At 42.9% G+C, this 14616-nt stretch overlaps 1 protein-coding gene across 3 annotated transcripts in view; it reads left to right on the top strand.

Moving 5' to 3' along the window:
• Nucleotides 1–11990, top strand: part of WIPF1 (WAS/WASL interacting protein family member 1) — a 113428-nt gene extending 101438 nt beyond the window's left edge. For all 3 annotated transcript variants that reach the window (XM_008138538.3, XM_054722881.1, XM_054722882.1), the window contains exons 5-8: nucleotides 91–831; nucleotides 4323–4535; nucleotides 5501–5614; nucleotides 8944–11990. In XM_008138538.3, the coding sequence (XP_008136760.2) occupies nucleotides 91–831; nucleotides 4323–4535; nucleotides 5501–5614; nucleotides 8944–8999 (1124 nt within the window). In that variant the 3' untranslated portion in view covers nucleotides 9000–11990. The remainder of the gene's footprint in view (nucleotides 1–90; nucleotides 832–4322; nucleotides 4536–5500; nucleotides 5615–8943) is intronic.
• The last annotated feature ends 2626 nt before the right edge of the window (nucleotides 11991–14616 follow it).

Here is a 14616-nt window from a genome sequence, read left to right as displayed (position 1 = left end):
CAGTTCTCTGGTTTCTTTTAAGGTTCCTAATTTTCTAACTGAATTTGTCGTCCCCCACCCTCACTCCCACCCCCACCCCGTGTTCTTCAGATTCCGGAGGAAGCCGACCCCCGATTTTGCCACCAGGAGCCAGAGCCACGTCTGCCAAGCCCTTCTCGCCCCCCGGCGGCCCAGGGCGGTTCCCTGTGCCTTCTCCGGGCCACAGGAGCGGACCCCCGGAGCCGCAGAGGAACCGAATGCCTCCGCCGAGGCCCGACGTGGGCGCCAAGCCCGAGAGCGGGGCCCCTCCGGTACCTAACACGCCCAGGCCCATTCAATCCAGTCTGCACAACCGCGGGGGCTCCAGGCAGCCCGGCCCCGGGCCGACGCCCCCGCCTTTCCCTGGAAACCGGGGCGCTGCGTTTGGAGGAGGCTCCGTCCGCCAGACCCCCTCGGCCTTCTCGAACCGGCCTCCCTTGCCCCCTACCCCGAGCAGGGCCTTGGATGACAAGCCCCCGCCGCCGCCGCCGCCGATGGGCAACAGGCCCTCCGCGCACCGGGAAGCGCTCCCAACGCCGCCCCCTCAGAACAGCAAGCCCCCGGTGCCCTCCACCCCGCGGCCGTCCTCCCTGTCGCAGGCGCCACCGCCGCCGCCACCCAGCAGGCCCGGCCCTGCCCACCCGCCTCCAGGTCCCAGCGGCAGCGACGAAATCCCCCGGCTCCCGCAGCGGAATCTGTCCCTCAGCTCGTCCGCACCGCCGCCCTTGCCTTCGCCGGGACGTTCGGGGCCTCTGCCTCCCCCGCCCAGTGAGAGGCCCCCGCCCCCAGTGAGGGACCCGCCGGGCAGATCAGGTATGGCCAGACGCGGGGTGAGTGGTCTCCCTGAAACCCAGCCTGCCCACAGGTCCCTGCTGCTCAGGGGGGCTGCATAGGAGGCTGCTTTCTTACCGCTGTGATTTCATCAAGTGTCTGAGCCAAGACTTCAGACAGGGGTGTCTGCAATGGACGAGTCCTTCCTTTGTAGGTCCTCTGATTGGATTCTGAATATGCAGATAGTAAGAGATATTTATATTTATAGCACTAAGTTGTGTGTTACATAAACCTCAGGGGAGGGGGCTGGTACTTCTGTCCGTGCTCTAGAGACGAGGAGACTGAGTAAGCAATCAAGTGAGAGGGTCACCAACTAGTTAATACAGAAGAGGCCAGAACTTTTATCTTTCATCTCACCATCCTGCAACCTGGCCTCCCTAAAGTGCTTTCAGATGTCCTCCTTGGGGAACTAAATTCCCTGTCTCCTGCAGGAGGGCCCCGTTATCCAACAACAAGGGCAATTATTGAAGAGGGAGTGAACTTCTCCTGCACTTCTCTTTATCTGTCAAGCTTTCCGGCCACTTCCTGGCATATTAAAGACAAATGCTAGGGCCCGTTTGGCTGTTTGCTGACGTCTCTGGCACACAGAGCCTTTGGAGAATCAGATAAAGGTACAGGCCTTCTCTTGACAGAAATGCTCGGAAGCATAAACCCAAGCTACGCACGATAGTTCATGGGTTGGAGGACCTGGTGAAGCACATCTGTGGCCCCTGCCTAGGGCTGAGAAACCTGAGTCTGAGGGAGTAGCTTTCAGAGTATGAAATGAAGCGTGAGGGTTACCCAGGATCATACTCTCTCTGCTAATTATAGTAGGTGCTCTTTTGTTTTACATCGGTTACTGATGGAATCAGAGGAACTATCTACTTTTAAAATTTAACCTTATACACGCAAGATGTTTGGAAATGGGGCATTTTTTTTCTCTCTCTCTGCAAAGTTAACGGACCTTTGACCCTGTGACCTCGGGAACCTAATAAACACCATTCTTTAAACCAGTGGCCCAAACTTGACGATATACTGCAATCACCTGGGGAGCTTTAAAAAGCACGATGCCTGGGCCCCTTCCCCAGGGCTTCTGGTTTTGTTGGTCTGGGTTGCAGACGGGGCAGCAGGATTCTGGGATTGCAATATTCCAGTGACTGTAATGTGCAGAAGAGTTTGAAAGCCGCTCCTTCAAACTGCCCTGCCAGGGAGAGTCCACTCCAAACATACAAAGTTACTAATCCATTCAATCCAGTCCCTAGACATTGGGGCATCTCATTAAGTAGTCTGAGGTGAATTAACAAGAACAGGTAGTCAGATAAGTGAAATGCACTGTCTTCCTTTTATCCAAAAGCTATGGATTTCCCCCCAAAGTGGTTGAGAAGCTGATTGCATGGCTATACCAAATAGATGAGTCAACAGATTAAATCTCCCCCAAAATAGGGCAGTCGCATATAATTATAACATTTATTGTTCCTTTCAATTACATAAGTCAGACCTGTTTATTATAGAAAATTAAAATCATCTATAATCCTACCACCACCACATCTAAAAATAATCATTCATAAGTTTTTAAAATCTTTTTTTTAAAATGTTTATAAAATTAGTATCATACTATGTATATTTAGTATTAATTTGATTTTTATTTAACAATATTTCATTAACATTTCCTGATATGATACAATCTGACTTTTAATGACTGCATAATATTAAACCCTACAAAATACCTTGATTATTTAATCCCTCACTTGGTCATATAGGCCATCTCCAGATTTTTGCTGTTGCAGATAATGCAGGAATATATTCTTGTAACCAAATATTTGTGCACATCTCTATCTATTTCCTTGGAATGAATTTCTAGAAATGGAATGTCTAGGTCAATGGGTGTGCACAGTAAACTATGGATTTCATAGGTACTGCCAAATTGGCCTCTGGAAAATTTCTACCAATTTACATCCCCACAAGGAACATATGCGAGATCATCGAGGGCCACCTGGATTTTGAGAGGTGGCTTAGCTTCATTGTTAGGAGAATAGGCTTTCGAATTTGACAGATTTGTAGTCAAATCCTGGTTCTTCTCATTAGCCTCCTGACTTGGTCTTTTTAACTTTCAACACCTCATCTGCTGTCTCTACCTTTCAGGGCTGTTATAAAAATCCAACGAGATTAAGTGTATATAGTGGTTATCTTATTTCCCAACATAAATGACCATTTTTGTTATTATGCTGCCAATGGGAAATAGAAATGTTTCCTATTATGCTTGCCCAGGTTGAGAGACCGACCAGGGCAGGGCATGCCTCCTGCCTTCATCAAGTGTCTGAGCCAAGACTTCAGACGGGGGTGTCTGCGATGGACGAGTCCTTCCTTTGTAGGTCCCCTGATTGGATTCTGAATATGCAGTTAGTAAGAGATATTTGTATTTATAGCACTAAGTTGCGTGTTACATAAAATGTCAGCATCGGACAAGTGGAGCACACTGCTGAAGATCAGGAGTTACTAAGGTCATTTTGGTTTACAGGAAATGCTTAAGTTCCTTCTTTTTGTTTATTTTACTCATGACCCAAACAGCCTCTGCACTTGGAGGATGGAAGAAGCAAGATAGGTTCCTTTGTATTATCAAAAAGAATTTACTTTGAGTTATTTATCTAGGAACTTAAGGTTTTCTGATTCTACCATACCATTGCATTTTTAAAAAAAATGGTTTCAAATACTTATGTAGTGCTTTTTATTTGTTTTTTGACTAAGTATTCCTGGCAACAGTGCGGTGGGAAAGGTGACTGTGTGGTGCTCTTTGCAAGCAGCCTGCTCAGGGTCAGGGTCAGGGTCAGGGTCAGGGTCCTGCTCCAGCACTTCCAGCCACGCTCGTTGACGAGCTGTCTGTCACTCCCTGTGTTAATCGCCCCCCGAAAGAGGAAGAACCAAGAAGGAACTTCTATTCTCAGGATGACTAACACTGGGTTTCCTGACCCACTTCTGTCTGGAAAGAGATTGCGTGCCTGTGGGATTAGCAATACTACTCTGCATTTAAAGAACTTAATCCACCTGAAGATCTAAAATAACTTCATAGCTATCTTGTTCTTCTTTAAAAATCCTCTTTTGGTACAGCATTTATTTAATAAGTATCATGTTGCAGTAATTAGTCCAATGGCTGCTTAAAAGGATATTAAATGTGTTTTCAGTATGGGTACAGTTGTCTGTATAAACAGATTATCACCTGTTCTCAACTGCATCATCTCCAATCTCAATACTAACGCACAGCCAAAACAGCCACTTAGCTCTCCATAGGCCCTCGTTCCACATCTGTGTATACACATGTGCATTTCTGAGTTTGTATGTGCCTACTCCTTGGTTGGCTAAATCTCCTACGAAGTGTCCACCATTTCTCCATGTTCTCTGGTAAAAGGGCCTGTATCCATCAGGCACACAGTAACTGCACATTGGGGATGGAGAATGTAAGGCATGGCCCTAAGTGTTGTTTTTTTCTTTTGCTCCAGGCCCTCTCCCACCTCCTCCTCCAATAAACAGAAATGGCAGCACATCTCGGGCCCTGCCTGCCACCCCACAGTTGCCATCCAGAGGAGGAGTAGACAATCCCAGGAGTGGGCCCCGGCCGCCCCCTCCTCCAGACAGGCCTGGTGCTGGGGTGCCTCCCCCACCTCCACCATCAACATCAATTAGAAACGGCTTCCAAGACTCTTCATGTGAAGGTGAGGTGTGGTCCCAGCTCCTTGAAATCGTACAAGCTATAGAGCAGCAGCTGCATGGGAAATTTATATTTGTGTGTGTGTTTGCATTCACATTTCTTGTTTGCATGACCCTCATTGTTACCACACTGCACTGCTCTATCTAATCCAGCGATTTTCAACCTTTTTCATCTCATGGCACACATAAACTAATTACTAAAATTCTGAGGCACATATTTTTTGCCAATCTGACAAGAAAAATAGGTTTAATTGTGATTCATTCACCCTGGATGACTATTGTTGTGTTTGCTGTTGTCATTTTTTTTATTTGACAATCTAAGGGAAAAGAGGTCAGTGTCCTTGACTAAATAGTCAGGTATTGCATGTTTTAAAAATTCTTGTGGCACAGCAGTTGAAAATCACTATTCTAACCATTTCAGGGCCCACCATGATTTCAAATAAAAAATAGTGATCCCCCTCCTCTACTTTCCAAAAAGTCAGGTCATTTTCGCTGTTCGTTTGAGTCATATTTTAGTTAACTTTCCAGCGATACCAGAATTCTGAAAAGAGCCATTTTTGTAGCTTAGCTTCTTATTACCTACCTTTCTAAACAGTTTGCTGTAGGTAAGAGGCCCAATAGCCTGAGGTATTAAGCAGCTTCCCTCTTCCTCTGTTATCAGAGGGTCCCAGGCATTCCTCCCACTGGTGGGAGGAATAGTTAAGAGAGATATCTCAAGCCTTGGCCCCCAGCTCCTGAGCATCACTCTACTTAAAATCCCTTGGATCTCGCTTTGGTTTGATTGGCAGACCCGTATATTTTATTCATGTGCGCTGTCAGTGACATTTCTAGCACTTCCAGCTTTTCTCTAAACTTCCAGACGTACGACTAGAAGCAATCTCTTCAGTTCTAGTTCATCCTGTGCTTTCCATGACATGTTCTCAGAGCAGATTGCCTGTTGCTGAAGGCACTGTTTGTTTCTCTCCCTCAGATGAGTGGGAAAGCAGATTCAACTTCCATCCCATTTCTGACTTGCCACCTCCAGAGCCATATGTGCCAACAACCAAAAGTTATCCCAGTAAATTGGCAAGAAGTGAAAGCCGGAGTGAGTATTTCTGCAAGGGCTTTTGGTGGCTTCCTACTCTAATTGATAGAACTCTGGTTTATATACAACTGAGGGGTGCATAGAAAATCCAGGCCTCTTGCCTGGAGTGGGAGACTTCGGAGAAGTCACTTCTGGTTTGATGCCATCTAAATTCTGGTAAACTCCCCTTCTGCACATGATGGGAAAAATGAAGATAATCCAGAATGCATATGAGAAACAATTATTTTAATGTGTCATCACAAGCCCAAAACACTGTTGGGTTGCTAGTAGATCAAATTGTATTATTTTGCTTGTTTAGACAATTGTCCCCATTTTGATCTTCCTAAGATAGCACAAATAGAACCATCTTCTTTCTATTCCTATTAGTTTTGAGACAAGCAAAATGTCTTAATTCTGACAAAAACTTACCGTAATGGCCTTGATATTTTTAAATATATTATAATTATAGCTTTATAGAGTATTACATGAAAAATTTAAGTGTACCCATAATCTCTCCACATAACATATTTTCATTTACCAGGTTCTCATCTAATTTTTATCCATCTAATAATAATTCTGATTAATTTATATGGTTGTAGTTAGAGAATGAAGTTATTGGTACTGGGGTTTATATAACATTATTTAGTAGACACCTCCCTATTTTATCACATGGTTTTTATGATACAAGTTTCCATCAAGTCCGCATATAATAATTTAGTTTACCATTATTGGATACTTAGGTTGTTTCTGTTTTTTTGCTAATATGTGTAATGCTACCATAAGAAGTGAATCACTTTTCTACCATTGGGGGGAAATGTGAACAAGAAGAGGAAACAGAAAACTAAAATTTTACAACAATAAATGTGTAGAACTGAAAAAGAATTACCGTAAAATATATATATATATATCACTGATGAGACTCAGACCTGTGACAGGCTTAGCTTCAGAACCAAACTCCCAAAGCAGAAATGTGTGGAGAAAAAGCATCTGAGCATGACAGATAACTGTCACAATGTCCCTAAAATGTTAACACACACACACACACACACACACACCCCTTGCCCTCACTCCCTGGCTGAGCTCCTTACACATACTCAGAGCCTGCTGACTCTTATCACAGAGTTCTTAATATTTAGTTGATTCCCAGCCTTAGAGCAGATTAGTATCAACTGAAGTTAAGGTTGGTTAGAAGCAAAATCACTGGCTTCAGAGAGAAGTGATAGGTGGCAAAGGAGGAGATAGGGACACAGAGTTGTGCTATATATTAGAGCACAGGACAACACTAGATGTTTCTATTGGGTTATCAAAGATAGGTCAAATTGTGCTTTGTGCCTGTGCTAAAGAATTTAAAGAATTAGAAAATATTTTAGGAAAATTTTCATGAACAAATAGACAGAAGTAAACATAATATTGCTGCTTAAAATGAGAAATTTAATTCCTGGGGGAAATCATTTATGTGGAATACTGCATTCCTAGATGATGCCTAATAAAAGAGGTATAGTTATAATAAAAATTATCATACAAAAGTTGGTGGTTGAAATTTTGGGTGAAAAACGAGTTCACATGGGACAAATCTCTTTGAGCTCTGCGTGTTTATATGCATGTTTGTAGTGTGCATGTGTAGTGTGTGTGTTGACGTCATAAGAGGGGCTTCTATCTGATAAGAGTACAGCCTGTTTTTCTTCCCTCTTGGGCACTAATAAATGAATTCGCTTTAAGGAGTTGTTCACATAGACTCTAAACATGTTAATACACACACACACACACAGGTGGGCAAAAGTGGGTTATTATGGAAAAAGACATGCAGGATATGATTATTAGAACTGCTTTATTAACTCAAAAGAATGTCTCAGTGGCACAATGCACTTACTTTGCCTGCCCCTGTGTGTGTGTGTGTGTGTGTGCTGTGTGTGTGTGTGTGTGTTTTAATTTACCATTATGTTGAAAGTATTACAGATTCCATATATTTTTGGTCAGTTACAGAACCATCTTCCCCAGCCCCTCTAGATTTTTTTATTTAAAAGCTGAACACATTCCCTTCCCCATCCTCCTGTCTTCAAGACTTTATGAAATTTGAAGATGGGAACTATGTCCTGCTCTGTTGTATCTTTCTGGAGTGGCACAGAGCCTGAAACATGGTAGACACTTAAAAATATTTCTTAAATTGGTGGATTAATTTCCACTGCTCCCCCAAAACTCTTTTTGTAGATTTACTTTAAATTTCTAGCATTGTGCATTTTAATATTTTTATACTGATAAAGGATCATCTCTCTAAAAAACACATAAAGTACTATCAAATGGTTTTATTCTGCTCCTGCTACCTTGGCCTCCAGGCCCACAGCCTGGTAGGGCACCCAGACAGCCCAGAGCAGTGCCACCTAGTTCAAGCTCTGCACAAGGCCAGCCCTTGTTTTGCTAACCACTGTGGTATAGCAGTTGACAGTCAAGGCCCCAGGACAGATGGCTGCTGTAAAACCAGATGAGTCTTTCCTCAGATGCCTGCCCAAGAAAAGACTTGGTTGGGATAGTAAGAGGAACAGACAAGACAATGGGATGCCAGTGTTTTCCTCTGACTCCTGTCCTTGCTCAGAGATTTGGTTCTATCTCAGAAATCCCTAACAGGGCCACTAGGATCATTGTTGAGATGCCTGCTGAGGAATCTGCTGGTGCCAGCTCACCTGAGTCTCAGAGCAGTGGCCTCAGCATGCATACTCAATTGTCATGTGCCCCTGGTAGACATGCTTAAGCATCTGAGCACCTGGCCCTATGCCTAACAACAGTAAGATCCTCAGACAAATGTGTGTGGGACAAATGAATTTCAAATATTGTAAATGGCTTAAACCTGGATAGCTTACAAATATGCATAGAATGCAGTGTGTCAATAATTACATGTGTAAGGAGTAATGACTTTGAAAGATGTTCAAAATGACTATGATCCAATTTTTGGAAGACAAAAAGGAACTGTTTATATATAGAAAATATGTAAATAATGTTATCTCTGGGCGGTGCAAACATGGGTGAATCTTTTGCTTTGTTTTTACTTATCTATTTTTTCTAAACCTATAATAAATGCATACTATGTTTGTGATAAGAAGAAAAGCAATTTTTAAAATTTTCTTAACTTTATGCAAGTACTCGGTAGCCAGTGGTGGGTCGTCCTTGGTAATGTTTGTTCAGATCCTTACTTGCTTCTTCCTGTCCCCTCTCACTTCTCATCCACCTGTGCCAGTTATTTCCATCCCTGGTTAGGGTGTAGGGTTGTGAATACCTTTGCACACATCCTTGAGTTTCTACAGTGAGAACGTAAGCTTTCTAACCAAAATTTACATTTTGTCTGTCTTTCCATCCAGGTGGATCCAACCGAAGAGAAAGGGGTGCCCCCCCACTTCCTCCCATCCCAAGGTGATCCCAGCCGGCCCTTCTCCGCCCGAGCCCAAGAGCTACTTCTGTTGTTGCTGTCAAGAGCTGCACACCCTCCTCCCCTTGTCTTCCTTGTCCTTTTCATATTGGGAGTAGGGAAGAAGGGAGGGTGATGTGGGAATATGTGTGTGGGGGGGGTGGGAATCCAATGAAGAAATGCACCTAGATTTTTATTTTGTGTAGATCCTCAAAGCTATTGCTTGCTTCAGCTACAGCCCACCAGTGCCGACTGCTTGGGTTCGACTAGCTTTTATGGCAAGTAGGCAGAGATGAACTGTGTCCCAGCTTCTTTCAACCAACCAAATTCAAACATTCACTGCATGTTTGCCACAGATAACGTTAAAGTCCCTGAGAGCTGCTTGCTTCCGTGCCATTTTTGCGTGCTTGGCCTCCTGTCTGTTTCCAGGAACCACAGACCACCTACACAAGTTGCTGAGCAAGGGTGCACATGACATTTTTGCGGTTATAGATTATAATCTTTGGCAGCCTGAGGTAGGCTCTAGGACAGACTGTCCAATAGCAATATAGTGTGAGCCACATATACAATTTAAATATTTCCAGTAGCCACAATAAAAAAGGAAAAGAAATAGGTAAAATTAATTTTAATATATTTTTATCCAAAATATCATTTTGACCTGCAATTAAAGTAACAACCATTAATGAGATATTTTACTTTTTTTTTTTGTACTAATGTTTCAAAATCTGGTTTTGTGTTTTACACTTAAAGCACATCGCTATCTGGACTAGTCACATTTCAAGGACTCAGTGACCACACATGGCAGTGGCTACCATGTTGGGCAGTGCAGGTCTAGAAGACAGAGGCTAGCACAAATACCTCCTGTTTGGAAAAAAAAAATGCACAATGATGTTTAGCAATTCAAAAGGTAACTAAAAATAAAGTTAGGACCCAACACCTTGCCTGGCAGACAGCATGACCTTAGATTGTGCTCCCTTATTTTCCCTCTTCCCTTAATATCTGTGTACAAGTGTTGCTTCACAGTCCCAAGGTCAGAAGTTACTCTAATAGGGTTTACAGTTACGTGGAATAAAGCCATTGCAAAGAAACTGAAAGCCTGTTGGGGCTTCTGGGCTCAGAACCAGCTGGCTGGAGCTCACCTGTCAGCTGGACTTCTGCCTTGCCCATTGGAAGAGGCCGCCCAGCTTGCTCCTCAGGCGGGGAGGCTTGTAGGCCCAGTAGTGGGGGTGGGGAGGGGGTAGTCAGGGAAAGGTAGCAAATCAGAAACTCAGAAGAAGGGACCAGATTTGGGTTGATGGGCAAACTCTAAAAATCTAAATCTGATGCTTATAGGGTTGAGAGAAAGAGATTGCTACTGGAAATCAGAGGGAATTTGCTTCGAAACTATCCAAATGCAGCTATGCAAATACAGCTCCCAAAGGGACCTTAGGGAAGAGCCAGCCTTGCCTTTTTTTGTATGATTTTGTTTACAGACCTTACTGGGATTTTTCATCTAGCTATAGAGTTGGGGGAACAATTTCCATTTATTTTATAACAGTTGATTATGTTTGAAATTACCATTACTTGTTTTTCAAAAGCACATGGTCACAAATGTATATGTATATCTACCTAAAGTTTGTATCATGGTTTCAGTGTATTATTCAACTGTGACGGAGAGATGCTAACAAGAAATCAATCCAAAGAAAATTTTGAAAGAAGCATTCCTATTTATAGAAGAAATAATTGTTTCATTTATATAAAAGCAAAAGAACTTGGAGTTCTACTAAATGGGATGTCTAAATAATTATGATGTTGCCCATTTGAATATACTGTATTTTTATAACTTTTCTTGCCAAAGTCCTGGGCTTAGTACATTAGAGAACTTGGGTCCCTCCCTCCTCTACCATTCATTTGTCTTCTAGGCACTTGGGGTCCTTTACCCAAAGAATAAAAAAATATAAAGGTATAACAAGCTTGGCAAAGTATTTCCTCCCCCCAAAAATGGTATTGCTCATATTTTGGTAATACAGCAACATCGTTTTATTTGGGATTCTTTGATCAGTTATCATTCTTGAATCTATAGTTGATTAAAACTCCTATGAGAAAGCCTAATGACACACTTCAGAAAAGGGGCTTTGCTAGCAAATATGGCAGAGGAAAGTGTGACCCATAAAAAGGGGATCTGGACTTTGTACAGGGAAGTAGGAATGGCCAAGGTCCTTGTATATCTCAACTTTGCAGGTGCCATCCTAAAGTCTGAAACAGGGTCCCAACTCAAAGTTACTATTCACCAGGAGGGAGAGGCGTTAGAATGTGTTTTTTAAGTGAATGTTTCATGAATACACTTACCATCTTGCTTTGAAAGTTAGCAACCTAATTGCATCCAAAACTTTGAATAAGTTCTATGCTAAAATTTTCAACTATGGTAAATCACAAAACTGAATAATTTTCTTCCCTGAAATCAGAGCTTACGTGTGTGTGTTTTTCCATAAATTTTCCAGGTAATGTATTCAAGATGCAATACAGTATTTTAACATTCACATATCATTTTATATTGAAATGTATTACAGTATTAAAATTCAGTGTTCGGTATTTATTTCACTATGCATTTTATTTAGTAAAAGCCTAGAAAATGTTTAATCCAATGGTGCCTTACTTTGTGATTGGAAAGAAATCAACTTTTTATGTCTAAGCAGCAGATTATTTGCATATTTGTAACAAACGGTTAGGCCTTTATATTTTAACTTGTAATACCAATTTTGTTATCTTAGTAACAGATATGGGATGGGATGATTGTTAAAGTGCCCTGAATTTTTTGGTATGAAATTAATTTTCCCCTGTTTATAGTCAGGGACTGTAAAGAAAGAAAAAACATTTTTCATACCACTGCACTATGTAAACAAACACATTTTGGTATCTAAGTCATGGGGATAGTTTAAATGGTACAGAGTCTATCCAAGACATCTGTGTCTTTGTAAGTTAGCCACAAAATAAATAAAAGCAGAATTCTATGAGTGTCAACTGGTGGTTTTTATTTAAGTATTGTCTATGTAAATGTAAACAAAAAAGCAAGTGTCTGTTTTCTATTTTATACTCTGGTAAAGAAAGACATTTAAAAGAAGAAGAAGAAGAAGAAAATAAGGTCTCTATCAGTAAATATTCATCACATACACTTTCTAATACCTTGTTTTTCCTGAGAACCTGTCATCAAAATTTGTTGTCTATATTTGAGGCAGATGCTTCTACTCTGTGGTAAAGATGGATGGTGGAAGCAATGGAAGATGAAATCACAAAGACTAGCACTGACATTGATAAATATAGGAAAGGTCAATGGGAATGTAGGAGGCCTTCCCTCAGAAGACGGGACCAGATTTGGGTGGATGGGCAAACCTCTAAAAATCTAAATCTGATGGTTATGGGGTTGAGAGAAAGAAACTACTACTGGAAATCAGAGGGAATTTGCTTTGAAACTATCCAAATGCAGATATGCAAATACAGCTCCTTAGGGAGTAGCCAGCCTTGCCTTTTGTTGTGTGATTTTAAATTAATAGCTGTGTATGTATGTGTGCCTGTGCACATATCTCAGTATCCTATATAATAAAGAGGTAATATGCAATTAACCCTCACAAGATGGCTGCCTATGACCAGGCTGGCAGGAGGGTTAATGAGGGAGGACCAAACGACTGAACAAGCAGGCTGTGTGGGGCGACCAGGCCAGCAGGGGGGTTAGTGAGGGATGACCAAACGACTGAACAGCAGGCTGCTTGGGGCAACCAGGCCAGCGGAGGGGGTGAGGGGCAGTTGGGGGCAATTAGGCTGGCAGGGGGGGCAGTGAGGGGTGACTAGGCCGGCGGGGGTGGCAGTTGGGGGAAACCAGGCCGGCAGAGGGGGTGGAGGGCAGTTGGGGGTGACCAGGCCAGCAGAGGGGGGCAGTTGGGGGCAACCAAGCCAGCAAGGGGGGGCAGTTGGGGGCAATTAGGCTGGCAAGGGGAGCAGTGAGGGGCGACTAGGCCGGCAGGGGTGGCAGTTGGGGGCAACCAGGCCAGCAGAGGAGGACAGTTGGGGGTGACCAAGCCAGCAGAGGGGGGCAGTAAGGGGCAACCAGGCCGGCGGGGGGGGGGGGGCAGTAAGAGGTGACCAGGCAGGCAGGCAGGTGAGCGATTAGGGGCCAGCGGTCCAGGATTGTGAGAGGGATGTCCGACTGCCGGTTTAGATCCAATCCCTGGGATCGGGCCTAAACCGGCAGTTGGACATCCCCCAAGGGGTTCCAGAATGGAGAGGGAGCAGGCTGGGCTGAGGGGCCACCCCTCCCCCATGCACGAATTTCATGCACTGGGCCTCTAGTAGTATAATAGTTAAGAGATTAGGAAGACCTGGCTCCATCTCTTACTTAACTTCTCTAAGCCTCAGTTTCCTTATGTATAAAGTGAGCTATCTTACAGCATTAATAAGTGCACTAAATGATAACGCACTCACCCTGACTTCTCTAAGTGCTCAATAAGTGGTAGCCACTATTAGTATGAACTGAAAACAAATATTTATATAATGATCTCAAATTAACTAGAACCAAATTGACTAGAAGGGGATTTACTATTGTACTTTTAAAGGAAAGCAGTAAGAGCAGAAAAATTATCCCTATGAGAAATGCAAACAACCTCCAGACGAAAGTCACCTTAGGTGCTGTCAGCCCCTTATACTTCATAGGCCTAGGAAACGAAAATTCATGTTACTTCAGTTGTCAAAGGAATTATTATATTCAATTGGAAATCATAGAAATTGAGACCTGGAAAGAGCCTTATATAAGGGCAGCCTTGGAATTTATGACCCACAGTGGAACACTTTAAAGTGAAAAGGATGCTAATAATCGTTGCCTTGGCACCACAGATACAAGCCAGGGCTGCCCTGGCAAATGGGGCCATGTGGTCACCCCGTTCAGAGGTCATCTAGTCCAACTCTGTGGCCTTACAGTTGGGCAAATTAAGGTCCCAAATCATATACTAATAGACAAGCAGTATGGCCCTTCATCATAACACACTCAGTTCTTTATAATCCTTCCTGTCACTTGCTAAAGTCTGTTTCACGTGTCTTTCACATTTACTGGAAAGAAAAGGACAAATGATAAGTTACAGAGTCAGAATGAGTCGTGGGTACATGAACCTGGATCTGAATCCTGGCTCTACCACTTGCTCCCTGAAAGGCCACGGAAAAGTTATTTAAGCCCCCTGAACTCTAGCTCCCTCGACTGCAAAATGGTTACGAAGCTTAAATAAATGTACAAAATATCTGGCACATGTTAGGCACTCAGTGAAAGTTCGTTCCATTCCATTTCCTAATCCTTTTGCCATCGAACCTAGGCCATATTCAGTAAAAAATGTTCATTGCATTCAAAGGAGTCTGATAAAATGTAATTACAGAATTCTTAGAATTATTAGGGAAACAAGTCTGGATGTTATTAGACAATGAGCTGAAATTTGGCTTAAATCTTCACTAGGACGATGCCTGCCAGAACACCTGCAATATCCATCATGGACTTCACATAAATGTATTTTAGTTATCAGGAACTCCAACTTTTTTCCTGTTTGCTGTCTTTCTTAGCAAGTTAGTAAGTTAAAGGTCACCTGTAAGAATGCTATCTATTTCCGTTAGG

This window comes from Eptesicus fuscus, chromosome 11 (genome assembly GCF_027574615.1).
Source record: "Eptesicus fuscus isolate TK198812 chromosome 11, DD_ASM_mEF_20220401, whole genome shotgun sequence".
Lineage (NCBI taxonomy): Eukaryota > Metazoa > Chordata > Mammalia > Chiroptera > Vespertilionidae > Eptesicus > Eptesicus fuscus.
The sequence above is the reverse complement of the archived record's forward strand: the minus strand, read 5'-3'. Positions and strand labels throughout refer to the sequence as shown.